The sequence below is a fragment of the Cnephaeus nilssonii genome, assembly GCF_951640355.1.
Source record: "Cnephaeus nilssonii genome assembly, chromosome: 11".
Classification (NCBI taxonomy): domain Eukaryota; kingdom Metazoa; phylum Chordata; class Mammalia; order Chiroptera; family Vespertilionidae; genus Cnephaeus; species Cnephaeus nilssonii.
Window position 1 is genome coordinate 88,956,514 of NC_137082.1, and position 24,639 is coordinate 88,981,152.

The 24,639-nt window shown below is 49.1% G+C and overlaps 1 protein-coding gene across 1 annotated transcript; it reads right to left on the reverse strand.

Moving 5' to 3' along the window:
* On the reverse strand, positions 1-24,213 carry MEP1B (meprin A subunit beta; the record flags this gene model as incomplete). The annotated part of the gene is made up of 14 exons (XM_079783443.1): positions 1-247; positions 1,304-1,460; positions 3,506-3,685; positions 5,704-6,147; positions 8,851-9,066; positions 11,191-11,343; positions 12,730-12,948; positions 14,922-15,100; positions 15,881-15,998; positions 18,427-18,505; positions 20,852-20,895; positions 20,981-21,031; positions 21,832-21,850; positions 24,151-24,213. The coding sequence occupies 14 exons, from the start codon at positions 24,211-24,213 to the stop codon at positions 1-3; spliced, it is 2,169 nt and encodes a 722-aa protein (XP_079639569.1).
* Positions 24,214-24,639: the final 426 nt, after the last annotated feature.

The window sequence follows — 24,639 nt, forward strand, 5'->3', positions numbered from 1 at the left end:
TCATTCACAGGTTTGAGTAACCAAATCTCGGACTCCACTCACATTTTCCACAGGTGCGACCACCGTGCTGGAACCCGCCGTCCGACGGTAGCGCTTCCGGGTGCAGTAGACACTGACCAGGGTGACCACCAGCATCACCCCGAACACGGCAGCCGTGGACGACGCCGCGATGATGATGGTGTCTCGCGTGGAGCCCCTCTTTTCACACCGCTGCCCCATGTACCACCAGTCTTCCCCCGACGGGCACCTGCAAGGCCAGAGCATGCTCTGTTAGGAGTTGGCGTTTAAATCGAGCAACTTCTGCCCGGCGGGCGTGGCTCTGTGGATGAGCGAGGCCCTATGAACCAGGAGGCCACGGTTCGATTCCCGGTCAGGGCACAGGCCCGGGTTGTGGGCTCGATCCCCAGAGTGGGGCATGCAGAAGGCAGCCGATCCATGATTCTCTCTCGACATTGATGTTTCTCTCTCTCTCCCTCTCCCTTCCTCTCTGAAATTAAAAAAATAAAATAAATAAATCTGCGCATCTTCACCATGAAAGGTGTGTGTCAACGTCCAGGTCCTTGACCTTGGGGACATTTCACTCCGGACTAGAGGGGGTGGGGCTAGCACCAGGGGACACAGACGGGGGCCAGGAATGACTTCTGATCTGGTTCTCAGGGCAGCAGCTCCGAGGGGGAAGGAAGGGGGCGTGGGGAATGGAGAAAATGTAGCTCTCAGGGTCCTAGTCCCTCGCCTCCCAGCTCTACACCCTGGCCAAACTCTTCCCAAAACTTAAGTATCTCCACCTACTTAACTGGGCAGTTACACTGACCACATCTGACTATTGTAGGGACTTCAGATATGTCACTCATGAGGACTTTTTCAGACAATGAGAACATAATGTGCTGTTTTTTATTGATTTTTTTTTTTTTTTAGAGCGAGAGGGAGGGAGAGAGGGTTAGAGAGATAGAAACATCATCAATCAGCTGCCTCCTGCTCGCCCCCTATGGAGAGCAAGCCCACAACCCGGGCCTGTGCCCTGACTGGGAATCAAACCGTGACCTTTTGGTTCCTAGGTTGACACTCAGCCACTGAGCCACACCGGCCAGGCTCATGTGCTATTTTTTTTTCACAAGTAATTTTATTGTTCTTGTGACTATCCAAAGTCCCAAATAAAGAGCAAAAAATAAATATCCTATGGCTGGTTCTGGGATGGGAATGAACTGATTTCACTCATGGGAGATATCAGTATTCACTCGCACAGAGCGGGAGCGACAGGGTTTCAGACAGAAGAGGGGGGCGGTCTGGCCCAGGGACCCCTCACCTGCACTCAGCTCTGCCATCCCGGACGGTGCAGACGCCGTCGTTCTCACAGGCGAAGGTCACGCAGAGGTCAGGGGTGATGGCGGTGGGGGTGCTGGCGGTGGGGGTGCCGGCCGTGGGGACCGGCTGCGGGGCTGTGGTGTTCAGGTGGGATATGTCTAAGGGCGGAGAGCAGGGGTGGATGGAAATCAGGTTTTGCTTTAACAAGAATTGGACTTCTAAATTTCAGAATAGATGATCGGGTTTCGGGCTGGTGAGAGATGCAGGTCATCTTGCAGCGGAGTCCAGCAATAGCCTCAGACGGTGAGCTAATACAGAGGCAGGTTACATCTAACACAGAGGAAAGCTGGGCCGCCTGGGGGCTACCACCGAACCCCATGCTGGCCGGGGCCTGGGCTGGCTGAACGCCCAGGGCCCGTGGCCTGGTGGCTGTTCACCTGAGAACAGAGGCATTCAGAGAGGCCAGAGGCGTTCCTTGAGATCAGCTCCTGGGGGAGCAGAGTTCCTGCAGAAACCCAAGCGACGTGATGAGGAGCCAAAGCAAGGGGAGCTGCTGAGGAAGGCGGGGGAGTCTGTCCGTAGCGGACAGGCACTTCTGTTGGGCGGATGGCTAACAGCGTGGTGTTCATTCGAAAGAACGTCGTTCGGGGCCAGTCCCCCATCATCACTCTGCATCTCGTCATCTTTGCAAACAGTCCTTTGGCCACAGGCCGCTGAGGCCCAGCCGGGGGTGGCTTGGCCCTGGCTCAGAGTCCCAAGGCGAGGCCTCAGGCGCGCACGGCAGGTCCCACGCCACCGTTAAGTGGCCCCATTGGTTATTTTCTTACAGGACCAGCCCTCAAGGGACAGACAAGGAACCCAAAGAGCGGGTCCCAAGCAGCTGAGGGGCCTGCCCGAAGCTCGGCCTCGGCTCTCTCGCTTCCTGCGTGGGGCCGTCGGGGCCGTCGGGGTACTCGGTGAAAGCAGCAGGGCCCTGCCGAGCTGGGTGCTGTTCCAGGGGATGTTTCCTGGGGCTCCCTACCCACACGGGTCGGAGGGAACTGACGAACGTGGGACTCGTCGAGGGAGGAATCATTTTATGTCGCCTCTCTGCCCTCGACACGTTTCCCGGAATAATTTTTTCCAAGGAGTATCACTTAGACTCGCTCCAACGGACACTGCAGTAACAACGCCCTGGGTTTACCGCACCAGCTCCCTCACAAACAGGATCCTGACTTACGGAGATGCAGCTGGTCTTCGGGTGTAAATGAGTTAAACCCTACCCCATAGAACATGGGAACCACCAGAATTCCTGGAAAAGGTATTCTTTGGCCGCCATAGGTAAGAAACTTTAAAAGATGATAGATTATTATGGCCAAAATGTGTGTGTGTGTACCATATATATTCCCAGAAAAATGTATACATGCACTTTGAATAATTATAAAGGCAGCGTTTATTTAAAGATACATTTCATTTTCAAAACTGAGCTATCAGCTGTTAAAGTGTGCACACATTTGCGGGGGGGGACACGCTGTATATTTTAAAAAGATAATAAAGATAATTCATTTTAAATTCAACTTCATGTGCTTGTGTGACATTTTTATTTCTGGAATCCTAGACTATAGTTCTAGGGCAGGCGTCCTCAAACTACGGCCCGCGGGCCACATGCGGGTGTTTTTGCCGTTTTGTTTTTTTACTTCAAAATAAGCTATGTGCAGTGTGCATAGGAATTTGTTCATAGTTTTTTTTAAACTATAGTCCGGCCCTCCAACGGTCTGAGGGACAGTGAACTGGCCCCCTGTTTAAAAAGTTTGAGGACCCCTGTTTTAGGGTATAATGGCTATACTTTAACTTACCTTTTAAAAAAATTTTTTTTTTATTGTCGATAGTATTACAGATATTTCCCTCCCCCTCCCTTTATCCCTCTCCTCCCAGATCCTACCCCCCCCCCCTTTAACTTATTTCTGAAGTTTTCCGGCCGAAAGTTTTTCACTATTACTCCATGTAGTGGTAATTAAAATCTTTATCCTGGAACCCTCCATTTCAATTAGTTTCATATTGTTAATGATCCATACCAAAAAATAAATAAATAAATAAAATTTCCACCCAGGCCCAGTTCCTCCCACATCCCTAGTGAATGCGCCTACAAACAGAACCTGCCAGGTCACGGAGATACCACAACAAGGACCCAAGTACCTTAGGTAGCACCATGCTATGGCCATACCTTCCACGGTCAGCAGGAGGTAAACGTCGTCCCCCTTGATGAAGTCTCTGCTCTTCAGCCGCTCGTGGGTGATGAAGGCACTGGTCCCCGAGCCCCGACCTCTTCTAAACTGAGTTCCGTTCGGGAAGGAGGCCACTTGCCCCACCTTGGAAGGCCTGTCCCAGAAATAGCTCCCGTCGCCTGCAAAAGCAATTCGTGCACAGGGGCTGCGTTCAGCACCCGCTCGGCTCTCGGTGGCAGGAAACAGGCAAAGCGACACCCAACTAGGATGGCGCTCCCAGTGACTACATGGCGCCATGGACCTGGGATGCGGCCCTGCCAGAGGCTGGAGCGTGGCCATTTCTCTGCCCTAGGAGATGAGGCTGCCGGCAGGGAGGACCATGCTCTGGGGCTCTGGGACCCGGGGGGGGGGGGGGGGGGGGAGGGTACAGGAAGTGTCCCAGCTGGGGAGTCAGGTCTGTACTGACGGGCCAGCAGAGACCCACTGCCCGGGACAGTCATTGCTCACGCTTCTGAGCTGTAGATCGGCCTGCTGACTGACTTAAACCAATTTGCTGCTGATCGAGTTTTCAATATTAGCGCAGAGCGGCTTATCTTACCTGACTGCTCACCTACCGGCTGAGTCCTCAGGAGCAGAAGCCAGAGAGAGAGCAGTGCCCTGGGGACAGGTGGCGGCCACCCAACCCGGATCCATTGTCAGCGTCATTCAGGGAGGAATGTGTTTTAAAAAAGGAAAGAGCCCTGGCTGGTTTGGCTCAATGGATAGAGCATCAGCCTGTGGACTGAAGGGTCCCAGGTTCGATTCCCGCCAAGGTCACATGCCGGGATTGCGGGCTCGGTCCCCAGTGAGGGGCGTGCAGGAGGCAGCCAATCCATGATTCTTTCTCATCATTGATGTTTCTATCTCTCTCTCCCTCTCCCTTCCTCTCTAAAATCAATAAAATATATTTTTAAAATAAATAAATAAAAATTAAAAAAGGAAAGAAATTCTGAACATCACGTCCCTACAGCCTTTTGTGGATGTTATTTTTCCCCCTGTGTCACATAAATCCATTATTTTCAGGTGTAGAGTTCAGGTTTGGCAATAATATTCACCTGGCCATAATTCCATGTGTCCCTTTATTGGGTTCCCAGGTGGCAACGGATTATTAAAATGAGAAATGTGATCATTGTACCCTGGCCACGTGGCTCGGTTGGTGGAGCATCACCCCATACACCAAAAGGTGTGCGATCGATTCTCAGTGAAGGCACATACCTAGGTTTGTGGGTTCGATCCCAGTCCAGGTGCGTACGGAGGCAACAGATCGATGTTTCTCACTCACATCAATGTTTTATGTCTCTCTCTTTCTCTCTATCTCTCTCCCCCCTCTTCTCTCTCTAAAATCAATAAAAACATATCCTCCATCGAGGATATAAAAACAACAACAAAGAAATGTGATCATAGCCTTCTGGATTCCGCTCCTTTTTGAGACTGGAAGAGGGGGGAAATGTCCCCATTGGCAAATCCTCCAGAACCCCATAAAAAGGTGTAATCCACTCCCCCGCTTCCCGACACTCCACAGCATCTGCTCCTCTGCCTTCGGAACAAAAGCCACCCCCTTACAAGAGCTGCCTTGGCTTGGGCGACCCCAGTGGCAATATAGGGGAGCGCGGAGGAGGAGAACTCAGCAGCTGTGCGCGCCTTCCCTCCAGGCCTTTCCCCAAACGTCGGTGCTCGATCTGGAGTGGTTCCCTAACTAATCTCTGTGGTTATTGTCACTGCCCCCGGGTCACTGCTGAGACACTACGTACGCTCCCAGAGGTTATTCCTCAAGATCTACTTGCTTAGCTAATGAGAAGCAAACCTTGGGTTTCCATGCAGGCATGTCCGACTCTAAAACCAGCCTTCCTGGCCCAACACTGGGAATTCAGGAGTGGCCATCCAGCCCCAGGGATACAGTCAGTATCGTCTCTATACAGTCAGTATCGTCTCTGTCCACCGCTTCCCGCTGCCATTCCTGACGCTCTCCTGCCCGGGGGGACTGTCCACAGCTGTGGGAGCTCTCCCCCTTTTCCCCTCTGCTCCTAAATCCGGGCTCAGAACCCCCTCGGCGCCCGGCTGTGCAGTCATTCCCAAGCGCCCGCCCCCCCCCCCCCCCCCCCCCGTCCCTCCACGAGCAAGGACCGTGTGTGAGCGGCAAAGAAAAGGAGTCACGAACCGGTGGTCAGAAGTGGGTCTGTAGTTACGCTCCGCTGGTTGGACATGCGCTGTCGAATGTCAGGGTTCTGGTCCAGGAGTGTCATCGTGGCTTGCTGCCAAGGACAGGGCCACTCTAACTGCTCATCATTGGCTCCAGAGATCAAGTGGAAATATATCCCTGCGTTAGTCGGGTGGCTCAGAGTCAAGGAGATCTGGAAGGCATAACCTTTAGGAGAGTAAAACGGAGGGCTATAGAGGGTTCCCTCGGGGCTGCCCATCAGCTGTGTGAAATTCCCGATGCGCCAGATGTGATGAGGGCACCGTGTTTCCGAAAGATTGATGTCGTCGATGGACAGGCCGCCCAGGGATGCACCGGCACCTCTGACCCCTCCAAACAGCACCCGGAACTTGTTGGCTACGTTCAGCGTTACGTGGTAAAGTTGCCAGCTCCCAGTGGGTATGTCTGCAAAACACACATTGTCATTGCAAAGAAGACACCGGACAGTGGACCACATGCAAGTCAACATGCGAGCGCTAGCCTTCGTGGGCGAACGCTCTCCTAGGACTACCGGTTCCCACATCTGGGGTCTGGCGTTCCCACTCCTCCAGCCCCCGTCCTTCCACTTCCAGATATTTCTGTGGGGTCGGACTCCTCTCTGTAATATCCGTATGTTTATCTAGCCGTTTCTCAGATAGGTTACCCTTTCCCAGAGATGGGTGAGCCAGCAACAGCATCAAACTCATGAGTACTCCACGCCCTACATCAGGGTGACTTTTCATTCTGTGTTAATTCTATGTTAAGTAAACGGTCAAGCAAGCCCAGTGGTCTACACCTGTACCCATGATTCCTGTGATACCCAGCCAAAGCCTCCTTTAATATGCTTACACTCTGCTTGGAACACTGCCTTTACATGGAACATTTCCAACCAACTTTTCAGCAGTGTTAAACAGGACGCCACCAAATGCTACAAAGCCCGCATCCTACAATTTACTCCTTAATCAGACCAGTGACTCCACATTATAAATATTTATCTAATATTTCATACCGTCTCCTCTCTCCCCAACTGCACTCCCCTCCACTGTTTTCCCCACCCCCGGCTGGCCGCATGGCTAGGTCGTCCTGTCTTATTTTCCGGTATCACATACCCAAATAAGAAAGAGTACATTCACATTTTTTCAGAAGCCCCCAGGGAGAGAACAGCTCAACTTATGTGAAACTCATAATTAACACAACAATTTGAGATTACAATATATTGGCACTTAATGAGAAACACAATTGCTTGAAAATAACTTATAATATCCAGATTACAGAAAATGCCATTGTCCATGGATGGACTCTAGGTTGAGCAAAAACCTTTCACGAGAGCTTCCACTTTATTTTAGTACTATCTGTTTAATTCTGCACTCCTAGAAGAGATCAACCAAAGAACTTTTATACTCATACGCATAGCCATGGACACAGGCAATAGGGTAGTGAAGACCTGGGGGAGGTGTGGGTAGGGGCTGGGAGGTAAAGGGGGGAAATGGAAGATATCTGTAATACCATCCTATATAATCAGAGAGGAATATGACCGACCACATAATGACCGGATCACGGATCTGCAGGAGGGTGGGGCAGCGAACTACAAGCGGGTGGCGGAGAGCTACAGGAGGGGGCAGGGCAGCAGGCAGAGAGCTACAGGAGGGGGCAGGGCAGCAAGCTATGAGGGGGGGAGGGGGAGGAGGGGGGGAGCTACAGGAGGGGGCATGGCAGCAAGCTATGAGGGGGGAGCTACAGGAGGGGGCAGGGCAGCAAGCTATGAGGGGGGGAGGGGGTGGAGGGTGGAGGGAGCTACAGGAGGGGGCAGGGCAGCAAGCTATGAGGGGGGAGGGGGAGAAGGGTGGGGGAGCTACAGGAGGGGGCAGGGCAGCAAGCTATGAGGGGGGGAGGGGGCGGAGGGTGGGGGGAGCTACAGGAGGGGGCAGGGCAGCAAGCTATGAGGGGGGAGGGGGAGGAGGGTGGGGGGAGCTACAGGAGGGGGCAGGGCAGCAAGCTATGAGGGGGGAGGGGGAGAGGGGCGGGGGGAGCTACAGGAGGGCAGCAGAGAGCTACTGGCACACAAATTCGTGCGCAGGGCTACTAGTCAACAATAAAAATATATTTTAAAAATTAATAAATTCTGGACTCGTGAACAAGTTTTTAAGTACCTTCTGTGCTATTGTGTATCAGTGATAACAGCACAGATTGCTCATGGAAAGGCATATCTGTATCTTATAGACGTGCTGTGTGTTGTATTATATATACTTGCATATAAGGTATGTGTACAGTGTGTGGTATGTGTATATGTGAAGTGAGATTGAGACCCTCACTGTAGGTGTTCACAGGGAAACCATCATTGTTTTCAGATGGTTTTTCCTAGTTAACGGGGGGGGGGGGGGGGTACATGACCTATAGCATACTGTGGATCGATTTTACAGTAGGTTTTACTCAATTCATTCAAACCAGGAGGCCAGCACGTGGGCAGACAGTCCCGTAGTTGCCAGCCCCGCGGGAACCCTTCCCAACCCTCGGCTTTCATAGGGGATCGGCATGCGCCCCTCTGGCCGTGATTGGAGTGACGGTGGGCGCCCACATGGCGTGGCCCTCACTCCACGGAGGAATTGCCCCAGAAGTTCCATTAACCAAGTCCTGAACATCAGAACCCTTCAGCGGGACTCCTTTGTAAGCTGGAAACTAGAGGAAGAGTCCCCTTTCCAGTCCAACGTGGTAAGAAGTGAAACAGCCGAAGCCCAGGTTCGTGGACAAAGCCCAGTGAGACGCAGGAGAGGCGCCCAGCCGCGTTCAGGGACAGGTCCCACCCTGCCGAGGCCAGCTCCGCCCTCGTCCACACCACAGCTCAGCCACACCGAGCCGGGGACGCTTCCCATGTTGCCGAAGCTGGCTTCCATTCCTTGCCAAGAACTGGCCTCCTCCGTGCCGGAGACTGAGCTACGGTTTCTTAGGTGAGTCACACCCACAGCACAGAGGACCCTGGACGTAGCTTCCTTCCCACAGCTTAGCCCTGGGAGGAGCAGCTGCTCAGCTGAAAAGCAATGACCCGAGCCCCTGCCCTCTGGTGGGTGGTGCACCGAGCAGAGTTTAGATCGCCTCCCTCTGACGCACACAGGGAGGCTGTGGGCACGGTACCTCTTATTTCCTCCACCAGGGTCACAGTTCCGTCCTCGGAGCCTGCGGGATACTCGCGGATGTAAATGTTCAGCTGGTCCCTGTCACCCCCGCTGTTGTACAAATAGAACTGCAGGCACTGAAACCCTCGCTTCGGGTACAGGGTCCTGCTCTCCAGCACGGCCGTGGCGCCCGCGTTCACAGCGCTGCTGTCGAAGTGCATGAAGAAGCCCGCGCCTGGGACAAGGGAAACAGCAGGCGTGAGAGCGAGCAGCTGCTGGGTCCAGGGAGCGTGTCTGTGGCTCCCGAGTTCCCCTCACTGCCCACGTGTGCAGGGCACTGACATACGGTTCCAGGAGCAGGGAGCTTATGAAAGAGACGGCATCAGGCCTCCGTTTTCTTCCTATAGATGCTAGCTTTCAAAAATGGAAAAATGTGTCACCTACCAGGCCTAGTCTCTCTCTCTCTCTCTCTCTCTCTCTCTCTCTCTCTCTCTCTCTCCCCCCTCCTCCCTTTTTTTCTTCCCTGTTCCTTCTGGCCTATGTAGGACTACTATCCACTGTCCAAATCTGCATTTAAAATGAAAAATAACCCACTCAGCATGGCTCTGTGGTTGAGCGACATCCTATGAACCAGGAAGTCACGGTTCGATTCCCGGGTTGCAGGCTCGATCCCCAGCGGGAGACATGCAGGAGGCAGCCAATCAGTGATTCCCTCTCATCATTGATGTTTCTATCTCTCTCTCCCTCTCCCTTCTTATCTGAAATCAATAAAAATGTATTTAAAATACATCCTATCTAACAAAGAGGGAATATGCTAATTGACCCTTGCGCCATCGCAAAGATGGCAGCGCCCACAGCCAATAAGGAGGGAATATGCTAATTGAATGTCCCACCCTCAAAGTTGGCGGTGCCCACAGCCAATAAGGAGGAAATATGCTAATTGACTGTCCTGCCCTCAAAGATGGTGGTGCCCACAGCCAATAAGGAGGAAATATGCTAATTAAATGCCCCACCCTCAAAGATGGCAGCGCCCACAGCCACAAGATGGCAGCTCCTAGTCCCCTCAGCCCTGTTGGGGCGGCAGGTGCTTGGCAAGGCCAGGCCCGCCCCCAGGTGAGCCCAGCCTTGCCACCCACCTGCCTCTGGAGTCCCCCAGTCCCCTCAGCCCCCGAGCCACCCAGGGCCGCCCAAGGCTCATGTAACCAGAGCCGGCTGAGGCTTGCGCTGCCGGCAGTGGCAGCAGCAGAGGTGTGATGGGGCGTCACCTTCCCCTGATCATCAGTCGCCTCCTGCCCCTGAGGGCTCCCAGACTGTGAGAGGGGGCAGGCCGGGCTGAGGGACCCCCTCCAGTGCATGAATTTTCATGCACCAGACCTCTAATAAATAAATAAAATGAAAAAATATTTTCATTAAAATATATTTGACATATAGCATTGTGTAACTGTAAGGTGCACAGCATGTTAATTGGTACATTTATGTATTGTAACAGGGTTGCCATTGCAGCGATGCCCAGCACCTGTGTCATGTTACCTACTCATTATTGCTTCCTAGTGGGTGGGATAATTCAATTCTAGCCTCTTAGCAAGCTTGATGGTGATGATACAACATTGGTGTCCATATTCATTGTGCTGCACGTTAGAGCTCTAGGGCTTACTAACTACTCGTTGCAAGTTTGTACCCTTAAAAAACACCTGCCTCTCCCCAGTCCCACCCACCCGGACACGGGGAAGCCCCTCGCCCTTGGAGGCCCACTCCCCGCCTAGACCAGCTGAGCTGAAGCAGTGCCTCTGGGCTCTGAAGTCTACTTTCACCTATTTGCTGAAAAAAATGAGCAAATAAATGAAAAATTGGTACTTGTGGCCAAAAAAAAAAGCCCATTTAATTCAAAAGAAAATAATAGAAAAATATACTTATGTCAATAAAATTAAATAAATTGTACTCTCTACCTTCAAGTGTTTTTGTAATAGCAGCATGCAGTCACGGCCAGCTGAAACCCTGACGCTGACCACTCCATGGCACAGTGCTGCTCCCTAGCAAGTCGCCTGCATCCTGCAAGCTTCGAGGAAAGAGTTTGCTCCAAAGATGGGGTCCCCCAGGAGAGACCACCTCCCCTGCATGGGTGCCTAGATGAGGGGGTACAGCTTCACAGAGCCCAGCTCAGACTCAGGAAGTAAAGCAAGCTCAGACCACAGGCAGAGAGTTAGCTGTGTCCTTGTGGCACAGATCTGAGTCCGTGGCGGCAGCCTGTGGCTCTCGTGAGTAATTCAGATAGGAGTTAGAGAAGGCCCAGTCTCTCCTGGCAGAGGGCAAGGCTAGAAGCGCCGAGTGGGCGGGAGCCTAGACGCCCTCCCTCCGGTACCTGCGCACTGGCCCATGTTGGAGTGGTCGCTCTCCGGCCCCCTGGGCACCCGGGACACCCGCTGCCAGTCCGCACTGTCGCCTGAGCCCTGGATCATCCCGCACACGTTTTCCAGCTCAAAATCGCACGAGTCCATGAAGCTCAAGGAAGAGGCTACAAAAGCAGAGAACAATTATTGACACTCACACATCATGATAATCTAAGCAATAGAAATAAAGCTTAAGCCCTGGCCGGTGTGGCTCAGTGGACAGAGCGTCAGCCTGCGGACTGAAGGGTTCCAGGTTCGATTCCGGTCAAGGGCACATGCCCAGGTTGTGGCTTCGATCCCCTGTCGGGGGGCGTGCAGGAGGCAGCCGATCAATGATTCCCTCTCATCACTGATGTTCCTATCTCTCTCTCCCTCTCCCTTCCTCTCTGAAATCAATAAAATATATTTTAAAAATAGAGTTTAGTCCCGCTGGTGTGGCTCCGTGGTTGAGCATCGACCTATGAACCAGGAGGTCCCCGTTGGATTCCCGGTCAGGGCACAGGCCCGGGTTGTGGGCTCGATCCCCACTAGGGGGCGTGCAGGAGGCAGCCGATCCATGATTCTCTCTCATCATCGATGTTTCTCCCTCTCCCTCTTTCTTCTCTCTGAAATCAATAAAAAATATATATTTTTTTAAAAAAACGGAGCTTATCACAGAAGTCCTAGGGATGCCAGGAGGGCATTGAAGGAGGCACCTCGGCCCTAGCAGGTCTGGCTCAGTGGATAGAGCATTGGCCTGCGGACTGAAGGGTCCAGGGTTCAATTCCAGTCAAGGGCACATGCCTGGGCTGCGTGCTGGATCCCCAGCGGGGCATGCAGAGGCAGGCAATCGGTGATTCTCTCTCATCATCGGTGTTTCTATCTCTCTCTCCCTCTTCCTTCCTCTCTGAAAAATAAATAAAAATATATTTAAAAATAAAATAATATAAATAAATAAATAAATAAAGGAGGCGCCTCCTGGTTCCGGTGGGGGCTCGCAGGCGCCTGGATGTCTGCAGGACCAAGACATGAGCAGCTCCGTGGATCTGAACACACCGCCCGGCCCAAGTCTTTTCATGAAACTGTCTGACTTAGCACCCGAGTCTACACTCCTGTCCTATTCAGATTACCAAGCCGGCACCCACACCATCTGGTCCCGTTTAGGTGATGACTGCGCCTCATTTGGGCTGAAGAGTTTGGAAGATCAAACTGGTCCAAAAAAAATAAAATAAAATAAAATCAAGCTTTTATCATTTCACATAACTCAGTAATGCTCAGCAAAATGGCACCAAATGTACCGTATTTTCTGGCATAGAAGACGACTGGGCGTATAAGACGACCCCCAACTTTTCCAGTTAAAATATAGAGTTTGGGATATACCCGCCCTATAAGATGACACCCGGCGTATAAGACGACCCCCGACTTTTGAGAAGATTTTCCTGGGTTAAAAAGTCGTCTTATACGCCGGAAAATACGGTAATTTTCCCGTGGAGCAGAGAGAGACAGAAGTCCCCGCAGAGCCGGTCGCATACAGCAGTTGTAGAGCCGGTTCAGCTTGAGGAGGTCAGAGTCGCTGAAGTCCATCCGCTGGCCGATCACATCCATGAAGTCCGGGATCCTCGTTACGATTGTGGGTTCCGTTCCATTTCTGAAGGCGGTTTTGCTGTAGTGCATGACTGACGTGTAGTCATAGGGAACATTCAGAGAGTCCGAGACTTGGTCATCATAGACGTTAAAATTGTTCTCTTTGCCTGAAGGGTAAATTTTAAAAAAATGTTTAAATTACTTGATGTTCACAGAATTCCATTTATTTTACTCTGAACGCTGTTAGTTTAGGAACGGAGACTGTAATAAACACACCGCCACCTTTGCTGTAGCTGCTCCACATTATTTCAGGGGAGTTTCATGCATCCTGTCTCAGAATGCAGTGTTCAGGCTTAGAATTGGGATACCAGCCATCGCGCTGAACATAGCTAAGTTTTCATTGCAGCCCAAAGTGAGCTGTTAGCATTGGGCCCACGGTGCTGAGACCTTCACAGGGAAAGGAAGGTTCTAGAAGGTGCTGTGGAAACAGGCAGGTTCATTGGCAGGCGGTGACGGGAGGGCGGGGCGTCCGCAGCGGGTGGAGGTGAAAGGAAGAGGATTTGGGAGGGGCGGTGGGATGGGACCTGGGGGTTATAATGCAGAGTCACTAGAGGATTCACACAGTCGGGGTTTCGTGATTCCTGGAATACGTGTAGCTGTTTTGTAAATGAATACATTTAGAGAGGGTACCACGCTGCTTAGCATCACCTATGGCAACTGATTGCAACTTGAAATCAAATGGTTTTGTGGGCACGATGACGTAGATCTGCTGTCCAAAGCACATGCATGTGTTCTCAAATCTAGACAGAAGTTTCTGCCAACAACGAGACGCCAGGCACCCTAAAGAATGAGGCCATGGCGTAAAGGTAAGCACTGCTCTTGCTGCAGAAATCCTTTCGTCTCTGCTGGCCTTACCACGTTGAGATCAGGACACGGGGAGAGGGCGTGAGAAGGAGCAGGAGCTGTGGTGTTAAGATGATGATGTCAGCCCTAACCGGCTTGGCTCAGTGGATAGAGCATCAGCCTGTGGACTAAAAGGTCCCAGGTTCGATTCCGGTCAAGGGCATGTACCTTGGTTGCGGGCACATCCCCAGCAGGGCGTGTGCAGGAGGCAGCTGATCGATGTTTCTCTCTCATCGATGTTTCTAACTCTCTGTCCCTCTCCCTTCCTCTCTGTAAAAAATCAATAAAATATATATTTTAAAAGATTATGATGTCAGCCAGGACAGCGTGGCTCAGTGGTTGAGCATCGACCTATAAACGGGGAGGTCACGGTTCGATTCCTGGTCAGGGCACATGCTCGGGTTGTGGGCTCGATCCCCAGTAGGGGGCGTACAGGAGGCAGCTGATCAATGATTCTCATCATTGATGTTTCTATCTTTCCTTCTCCCTCTCTCTTTGAAATCAATAAAAATATCTTTTTTTAAAAAGATTATGATGTCATAGGCCTCGGTACAGAGCAGACCTCACAGTGACCCACAAGACCACGATGCTGTTCCCCCCACTGAACCTACGGAGGCAGGGCAGGTGGCAGCTGTCAGGGTGGGGAAATGTGGAGAGCATGAGCTCTGGCCGGACCTGGTGTGAAAACCTTCCAGAGTTGGAACACAAAGTCACAGGAGTTCAGGCTGTCCAACTACTGCAGTGTTCCCCAATGGGGGTTCCATGGATCCATAAATCCAAATACTCCACAAAAAGACCAGGAATTACGCCACTTTAGGAAACGCTGCTGCCTCGGAGATTTACACTTCACGTTCATCTAACCAAGACTCGGAGCAGCACAGCAGTGCACATGACTGTTCGTTTCATTTCTTTTAACCTAGGATTTCCAGACTCATGTGACCGCGGATCCCTTGTCACTCAACACCCGTGAGCATGTTGGCAAACAGTGCTCCCTAACACGAGCTCTAGGAAACATGAGCTTCTAAGATCATGTCCAGCTCAAATGTATGAAGGGATATTGCTGTGCCCCGACAGCCTTTATCCACTTCAACTCACTGAGTTAGAGCTAAATGAAGTAAGACATCAAAACACCAGCGTTTTCCTACTGTGTACGGTTGGCACGGATGGCCGGAGAGGGCACAATGCTTAGATTCAGTCCTTAACGAACTAAAAGTGTAAGAAAACAAGAGAAATATACCTGACTGAATTCTGTCCCAAATGATGCTGACGTAGTCGTCCCGGTCAGAACGCGACTGCTCGTGCCAGAAGCCCAGGGCGTGCAGGAACTCGTGTTGAATGGTTGCTATCCTGTCACAGTTTTCCCCGATGGAGAGACTTTGCTTCCCAATGCGCCTGTTTCCTATCGAAGACCAGCAGCTTACAGGAGAGTTCACAGGAGAGAGGGGAGAGGGTGTTATAACGATGCAGGTGAGGTCTCAGGTCAAGATCCCTCGTTGCTAATCTGCTTAGTTACCCACCGGGATCTTTCACCATGGAGGGACCTGAACACCAGTCCCTTCTCTCCTAACCCTGGTGAGCTAGGAACAGTGTTCCCACCAGATGGTCTTTGGGGAACTTGCCCTGACACCAAAAGAACCTAGGAGCCAGTCATCCCACGTCAGCCTCATCCTGATTGTTCCTGGAAGTGTCCAGTGTTTCAGAGGGTCCTTGCTATGCCGATGGCCATTCATAAGGGTCTGATAGGTACAGCAACCACTCAGAATTGCTGCGCTCCAAGCTAATAGCACTGTCACCTTCTTAACGCAGGCAGTAAGAGTCATTAGGTAAAAATAAATTTAAATACACACACACACACACACACACACACACACACACACACACACACATACACTCGTGTTTTACTTGAAGAGGAACATAAGAAGTAGCTGAAGTTCACAAAGTTGTGAGATAGATGCCATGCAATTCCACCCTCCTTATCTAAAAAAAATATTAAAAAAATAAATTGGCAGACTGCTTGCCTGTATGAAAATATTATTTTATGGCTAGAAAAACTAGAGCCAGCTGTCTTTTACTCTCCAACAAACAGGGAAGGAAGCCCCACCCTCCCTCAAGGTCAGGGCCTAGGGCAATTGCTGTGATATCATGTCCCAGCCACACAGTCCTCATTAACACCCTCAGAGAACACTCTTCACGTACCCACTGCCCTTGAACACTGATATATAGTTCGTTTCTCCAGACCAAGGCTTGAAGTCAATGCATGTTTTTAAGCGATAGCGTTCAAATGCGTTGAGGATAACTCCCTTAGCATTCATTTCTGAGGGAAGGAAACGAACAAAAATACGTAGCTCATTAATATAAACAAGAGTTAAATCCCTATGACATCTCATCAACATTAAAAAGAAATGACGTTGGACAAAAATATGGACAATAATACTGCCATATTATAATGCAAGTATTTGATTACTCTTCAGGTCCCTTATTTCACCCCATAGTTCTATCTATACCAATTCCTAAAAGTTGCTCCCCAGGCTGAATTTCACCCTTGGCCATCTCACTCAACACCACCTTCTTGGGTCATTCAATCAGATCCACTATCTATGGAGTAACTGCTACATGCAAGGCACCGTGAAAGATGCTCATTCATGCCCACGGCTTCAACCTTTTCCTACATCCACATAACTCCCAAATAGTTCTCTCTCCGAGTGACCAGGCTATCCACCAACACTTTCCATGATATCTCTACCACAGTGAGCCTGAGGCACTTCAAAGTCTGCATTCCAAAAACTAATCTCCACCACACTTCTCTACCCCACCCACCTTAAGACATATTCCTTATTCTTGTTAAAGGTGCTACGATTCATCAAGTTGGGTAAACCCTGGGCACTAGCATCCCTTTACCTCGGCCTACCTTTTTGACCTCTTGCTGTCAATCACTAAATCTAACAATTGCCTCCTACATGTCTTAGATGTATCCATTCTTGTCTACCCTTACTTAGAGAATCTTGGCTCAAAAACTCTTCAGTTGTTCCCTAATTATCTCCCACCGTCTCCCAACTGATCTCCTTCCTTTCTCATTGCCCCATCAATAATACATTTCTACACTGCCACAAAGGGGTAAATCTTCTTCCACAAAAACTTTTGGTGGTTCCACGTTATCATCAGCATAGACTTTCCCAGTCCAGATCCTGCCTACCTGTCCACCCTCACTATCTCCTCCCTTCCCGTCTACATCCCAGCTAAGGGTGGTTGTTTCTCCCTTCCCCATGCCTTTGCACATGGGCCTAGGGCACCCTTCCCTAGAGGCACCTCGCCCGGGAAATGCTGTAGGTGTCGTCGTGGTGGGTGAAAAGCACTTCACGCAAAGAAATGAATGTCTCTTGAGGAACAGAATGCAAACTCAGTTTCCATCTCACTGTCCCTCCTCCCCAGCACCCGTGAATGGTGTACAACTTGCACAACCTTCACTCACCCCTGCTGCTTAGTGCCACCTGTTCCCTAATGTTCGTGCCTTCATATGTAGGTGGCTCACATAGCTCTCTGAACATATGACTAATCATTACGACTATTCCATTCCATTGTAATTAGTTTTTGGTTTATCTGAATATCCACTGAAATGTATGATCTCTAAGGAAAAGTTTCCAAACAGCAGTTCCTAAGCTGATGCTGGTCAGTGATATCATTTTCACTGGTCCATACACAAAATGAGGATCAGCCCTGCTGGCATGGCTCAGTGGTTGAGCGCCGACTTATGAACCAGGAGGTGATGGTTCGATGCCCAGTCAGGGCTCATGCCCGGGTTGTGGGCTCGGTACCCAATGTGGGGCGTGCAGGAGGCATCCAATCAATGATTCTCTCTCATCATTGATGTTTCTATCTCTCTCTCTCTCTCTTTATCTCTGAAATCAATAAAAATATATAAAAAATTAAATAAAGACCATGTTTTAGAGTGGCCCATTACAATTAAATTTCTTCTATAGAAAAGCTATCCTTGCCCTAACCGGTTTGGCTCAGTGGATAGAGCGTCAGCCTGCAGAGTGAAGGGTCCCAGGTTCAATTCCGGTCAAGGGCATGTACCTTGGTTGCGGGCACATCCCCAGTAGGGGTGTGCAGGAGGCAGCTGATTGATGTTTCTCTTTCATCGATGTTTCTAACTCTCTATCCCTCTCCCTTCTTCTCCGTAAAAAATCAATAAAATACATATTTTTTTAAAAAAAGCTATCCTTGGTTTTGGATTAGATTTTTCTGACTTTTTACTATTAAAACACTATTTCTTTTATGAAAGGGGAATGATAAAAGATAGTGGGTTCTTGTTTAAGCTCCTGACTTGGCAAAACGAAACGTTGGTAAAGCAATGCCAATTCCTAAAGTTTTATTTGTTTGGTTGTTTTGGTTTTTACTCATATGTGAATCTGAACATATGGGAAACCACGGCTCCACAATAAAAACGAGCTCCCTAATCTTCATGTCCCTGGAATGGAATAATCCAGCACAGAGGAGGCACTCCATAAATGTTGGTTAAATTAATTCCTTTATTGTCCAAAGCTCAACCAATATTTCAGACAAAGTCACTTAGGTTCTTTTTATTGTCCACTTGGCTTACTTTTTAAAGTAACTTTACATACCTACAGAAAGCAACAAACAAAAAACCGTCAAAAACCATAATTGCATGCCCTTAGAAATACTGTTATCACATTCTTTCAGGAACATACAATAGTTATGGACACTCCAAGGTGTATACTAACCCAAACTATCTTCTAGAACATATGGAATGGTATTAGGCCATCTATAGTTTTCTCCAATGATGGAATTTCTATCTTGTACCTGTAAAACATAAATATGAAAAAGGTAATTAAGGGAATCAGGCAAAAATTTACGAAACAACAAATAGTTAACCTAGCAATAAATGAAGTTTTAAGCTCTCCCAGCCAGTTTAAACAAACTGTGTGTGCGCACACATGTGCCTGTGCATGTACCTCTGCTTTTATCATATTAGAACAAAGTTTCTAGGAGGAAATTTCTATCACTAATTTTGTTTATAGAGTTGAAGGAGAAATCATGCAAAACCGTGTAAAGAATGATTGTTATAAAACTGAACTATAAAGATTGGTAGACTTATAAACTAGCTTCCATACAAGAGACTAGTGGCCTGGTGCATGAAATTCATGCACATTAAAAGGGAATTAATTAGAGGAAATACTTCAATATTGCTATTTGCCCTTTCTCTATAATAGAAGTGTCAGAGATGAAAGAAAATTAGTCAAATGTATATGAAAATCCTCCTGTCCAAGTCTGGGGCATGCTGCGGGACCCAGAGTCAAGTCCCCGCCCACCCACATGCACCTCAAAATCATGTGAGACCCAGTCCCGATGGACCCACCCTCATTGGGTGAGATCCAGACCCAGCCGGTCCCACCTCTGTCAAGACCCGCTGAGCGGGAGGCGCAGCTCCAGGTCCCCCAGCCTGGTGCTGGGCGGGGGGCACAGCCTCAGATCCCTCAGCGCACCATCAAGTCCCCTGGTCCAGCACTGGGGCAAGGGGTGTGGCCTGAGGTCCCCCATCAATCCCCACCAGGCGGGGGGCAAAGCCTCAGGTCCCAAGCCCTGGCCCGGTGCCACGCAGCCTCGGGTCCCTGCTGATCACTTGTTACAGCTCGTGGCAGCTCATTACGGGAACCCTGCCTCCACTGTGGGTGCAGCCATCTTGTGATGGCGTGAGGGTCAATTTGCATATTACCTCTCTATTATATAGGATTACAAATATACAAAAAGGAAGTGATAGCAAAACCTCAATAATCTTGATCTCCCAGAGTCAGAAAAGTTACATGAACTGGGGCAACATTTTTAAAAATTTTTAAACAACTTGAAATTTTTATAGTAAAGAACTAATTTCGCCCATGCCTTCATCCAGTCAATGGAAAGAACACTGCTCTAGGGAATAGGGGTTCGCTGGTAACAAAACTGCCAAGGTCTTTACCTTCACGGAGCTAATATCTAGCGAAAGAGACACGTAGGATGTAAGGAAACAAATTAAGATTAAACCAGCTGCATTTAATTGTAGTGTAGGAAATTTAAAAAAAAAAGGGGGGGGGGCGTTGGATAAAAGTAAAGGGACAGGGAGTGTGTTAGATAAGAGGTCAGGCCAGGAGTCTTTGAAAGGAGGACTTTTAAGGTGGAACTGGAATGATAAGAAGGAGCCAGGATTGAAGGAACCTTAGGAAGATCGTTTCGGGCAGAGGTCGCCCTGATTCTGACGTGGGAATCTGCTTGGTATGTTTTGAGGATGATTTGAGGCTGAAGCCTAATGAGTTAGGACAGAAAAGAAATAAGAGAGGAAGACAGGGAGGGGAGGGGCGAAGAGGAGAAATGAGAGGAGAACTAGGCAGGAGTTAAATTATGCGAGGTCTTGAAGACTATGGGTCAACTTGGATATTATTCTAAATGCAATAGGAAGCTATTGAAGTTTCAAGCCAGGAAGTGAAATAGTGTCACTGAGTTTTCCCCTTAGAGAAGGGCAATATTTGAAATAGAAAGACAAGTTAGGAGAAGAGTGGATTCTTTGAGGTATAGGCTGGAGATAGCAATGACAGAACTTGCTGAAGGATTGGGTGGTGGGGTGAGGGAAAGGGAGGAAGCAAAGGCGACTCCTGGAGTTTTTACTTACTCAGTGGCAGGGGGTGAAGGCGTAGTAAGGACTTCACTAAGAGGGGACTCCATGCAAAGTCTGGGAGGACCTCTACTTGGCAACACGACTTTTAGCTGTCAGGGTAGAAGTCAGAACCTATCTCTGTGGTAAAAAGCCTGATTCACTGAAGATGTAGACGTTTAGTTTAGCTTTGCTTCAACTACATTGGATCAGTGAGGCTCTATTTAAAAATGAAAATATTGTTCCAATAATGAAAATCAAAAACATCAATAAGACCGAGGCACCCCCTGGGGAGTGATCGTGGCTTTAACCACACAGAAACCTGAGTAACAGATCACGAAGACACTGTTTGGTGAGTTCCTTGCAGGACAATGCATTCATTGAACAAATGTGTCACTGTGATTCTGTGCACGTAGAGATGATCGGGCTTAACTAAGCCCGTGCTTGCCAATCATTCTCAGATACTCTGTTTCTTAGCTTCCAGTGATTAATAGAAGAGTCTTCCTTGCATTGTCTCAACTCACCCCGTCAAGTCTGATGTCTCCCTCAAAAAGATCCAGTCCCAAAGCTAAGAGGAAAGATAGAAATTCATGTTAGCAAATTTGTTCAAACTCCTCACTTAATAAAATATGTAAAAAATAAAATCCACAAACCTTCATTGATATCAAATATATCCTGGTCAATTCCACCATCTACATCTTTAACTGAAATAAAGAAAAACACATTGAACATTATGTTTATGAAAGAAGAAATCTTTATCAATTATTGGATTAGAAGTGAGCAAGTTTCTAATCAGATGAGTGATTACTTGGCTCTGAATTAATACATATACATTGATTGATTGATTGATTGGTTGGTTGAGAACCCCTCATGAACCAGGCTTGATGCTATGGAGCTTTTACATATATGCTCTTGTCCTATTTGTGTCCCTTGAATCTCTAATGACTTCAAGAATAGGAAATTCATTACTTCATAAAATATTAAACTCAATTTGGAAGACTAAGTAGCAGAATTGATGAAATAGAAAGCAAATGTTTAAATTTGGTCAAACCAGTTCCATCTACCCATATACGTATATTCTTTGCAATAGCATATCTTGGAACTCGCAAGCAAAATCCCTAACTTAAATTTAAATTTATCTTTTAAATTGCAAAGGGGTGAATAACATGGCCAAATCTCTCAGTGTACAGCTGAATAGGATGTTCATCTGACCTGACACAAAATGGCTAAATTAATAATAGCAAGCATTTATGGGTGTCTGTGTGTCAGGCACTGTGTTTGGCCTCCTACTCCTCCATCCGTTTTTCTGCTGGGTACGTAGAACCCTGGACCAGGAAATAAAACGCTCCTCAATGAATCAAGAGAAGGCAGTATTGATCAAAGTTCAATGCAATTACGCAAGCACTTAGCATTAAATGTGTCCCAAGTTCTTCTGTTCTGCTGTTCTATTACACATATAACTTCCTTTTCATTTAACTTAGGGCAAATCTCAAAATACACTCACCAAAATTTTCTGGAGTTGGCTGGGAAACAAACACATAAAAGAAGATATTATTTATGATGCCCATGATTTAATGGTCTTCTGGGTTCCAATTTATATCTAGCCATTTGGGGGGGGGGGGCGTCCATGAATACTATGAATTACTTTCTGACATTTATCTAAGACAGTTAAATTGGAGCCTAAGATGACTTTCTGACCAAAGGGTCTCCCTATTTCTTATAAAAACATAAAACTTCCTGCCCGGCCGGTGTGGTTCAGTGGTTGAGCGTCAACCTACGAACCAGGAGGTCACGGTTCAATTCCCGGTCAGGGCACATGCCCGGGTTGCGGGCTCAATCCCCAGTGTGGGGCATACAGGAGGCAGCTGATCAATGATTCTCTCTCATCACTGATGTTTCTCTCTCTCTCTCTTCCTCTTTCTTCCTCTCTGAAATCAATTAAAAAATATATATTTTTAAAAACTTCCTGTTATATGAAAGAAACTAGAAACCAACTTCACAGATTGGAGAGAAGGCCGAACATAGGACTCCAGCCCTGAAATGTGTTTACTTTTATCACAAATTTCCAAAGAATTCATGGAGTCGTGTTTGGAAACCCTAAAAATTTATTCCCAACATTGAAATGTTATTGTAATGTATAACAACCCTTTAAAAATAAATTTTATTGAAGACCTCATTAATCATGGTTTACTTTCCTATTTCACTCAAGACGCTGCCTTCAAAGACAATACCAAATGTCTAAGAAAAAAGCCTATGGGTGTAGATAGCATTGTTATTACAAACAAACACACTTCTGAAGATAGAAGCGACGCAGTGAAACCTAGACTACATGGGTGGGGAATCGGGTAACCCTAGGAATGCCGAGGGCGCTAGTGAGAGAGCTCACGGGGCCGGGAGACGCGGATCTGGGTTACAGCTCTGATTCCACCAGCTACCAGGAGGCAGCTCCCCTTCCCGACGCTCGGTGAAGCCCGGCCGCACCTGCTCTGCAGGGCACCGTGAGGCTCACACGACGTCACGTGAAAGCACTTTTTAAACTCTAACAAAATGTCACCCAACTGGAAGGGACAATTTATGTAAGTACAGGTTCCGTATCTACGTTCTAGATTCACGGGGAGCCTCTGGAGAGAGCGGGCATGAGTGCGTTGGCTGAGGACCGTCCTCACTGGTAGGAACAGGCGCTGTGGGGCCTCAGGCCTCAGCCACACAGACACATGTGAGCCTCACACCTCAGCCACACAGACAGAACATGTGAGCCTCACGCCTCAGCCACACAGACACATGTGAGCCTCATGCCTCAGCCACACAGACAGACACATGTGAGCCTCACACCTCAGCCACACAGACACATGTGAGCCTCACACCTCAGCCACACAGACACATGTGAGCCTCACGCCTCAGCCAAACAGACAGACACATGTGAGCCTCACGCCTCAGCCACACAGACAGACACATGTGAGCCTCACGCCTCAGTCACACAGACACATGTGAGTCTCACGCCTCAGCCACACAGACAGACACATGTGAGCCTCACGCCTCAGCCACTCAGACACATGTGAGTCTCACGCCTCAGCCACACAGACAGACACATGTGAGCCTCACGCCTCAGCCACACAGACACATGCGAGCCTCACGCCTCAGCCACACAGACACATGTGAGCCTCATGCCTCAGCCACACAGACAGACACATGTGAGCCTCAGCCACACAGACAGACACATGCGAGCGCTTCTACTGAACAACGTGTGGCTTTGTCCTGATGGCAGCCTGAAGGCTGTCCAATGGCTTCTCTTGTTCTCCCCGTTGCTGCTCCCGGAACATCAGCACATTATGGTGACTGCTGTTTCAAATGACAGCTAGAGGCTGCCGGGCATTTGGAACCTCACATAGACCCCCGGGCTGGTGGTGGTACAAACTGCCTGTCACTCAGAGGCCCGGTCTCACTTCATGGGGGAGCGGCCGGGAAATCCATGTTGCCCGCCTTCCTGAGCGTGTCCTGCGCCCTGACAGGCACCCCTCGCTCCCTTCGCCTCACCTCCTGGGCCAGCAATCTGATGTCACTCAGCGATAAAATGGAACGATTTTCCCGTTTCCCACCTCATCAGAAGAAAACTTGTTCCGTAACGATGAAACAGAGAGAAACCCAGCGCTACGTCCAGGTCTCTGCCTCCCCAGACCCGCCCGCCCCTGCTCGCCAAAAGGAAACGCTCATTCCATTAACACGTCAACGTTCATAAAAAACAGAAAGCGAACCAATTTTTCTTTAGCAAATGCTATCAACGGCCCCGATTGGTCTAATTGTTCTCCGCACATTGTTTTCTTACCAGGCCAGACGCCACGAGGCAGGAGGCAGCGAGCAGCAGCCGAGGCAGGACCCGTGAATCCATGCCGTCACCTGCAGCTGGAAGTTGCAAACTATGCAATTGAGAACGGCACTTACCTTTTAAAAGGCAAACATCATAACTTCTAGCCTTTGATCCAGCTTGCAGGCCAGCTCGCTGCGGCGGTAATGCCTCCAATCAAGGAGTTAAAGTCCAGTATCCCTCTCACGGCCCGTGGCGCTGATTGCTTGGCTGGTTTTTTCTGTGTCAACATTCAATAGGCAAGTGCCTGGCTGAGACCCGGTCCTGAAGTAAGTTCTCCAATGTGTACCTGCTGGTGCCCCCAGACTAATGAGTGCCTATTGAGCGAAAGAAAATGTCAAATTACTTTTTCATCTCCGTCTTTCAAATAGTAAACATTTCTGCGGCTCCTCCTGCCCGTTCAGCCCTGGGCTGCTCCAATCCGTCCAGTGTGTCCACAGCTTTTCATTG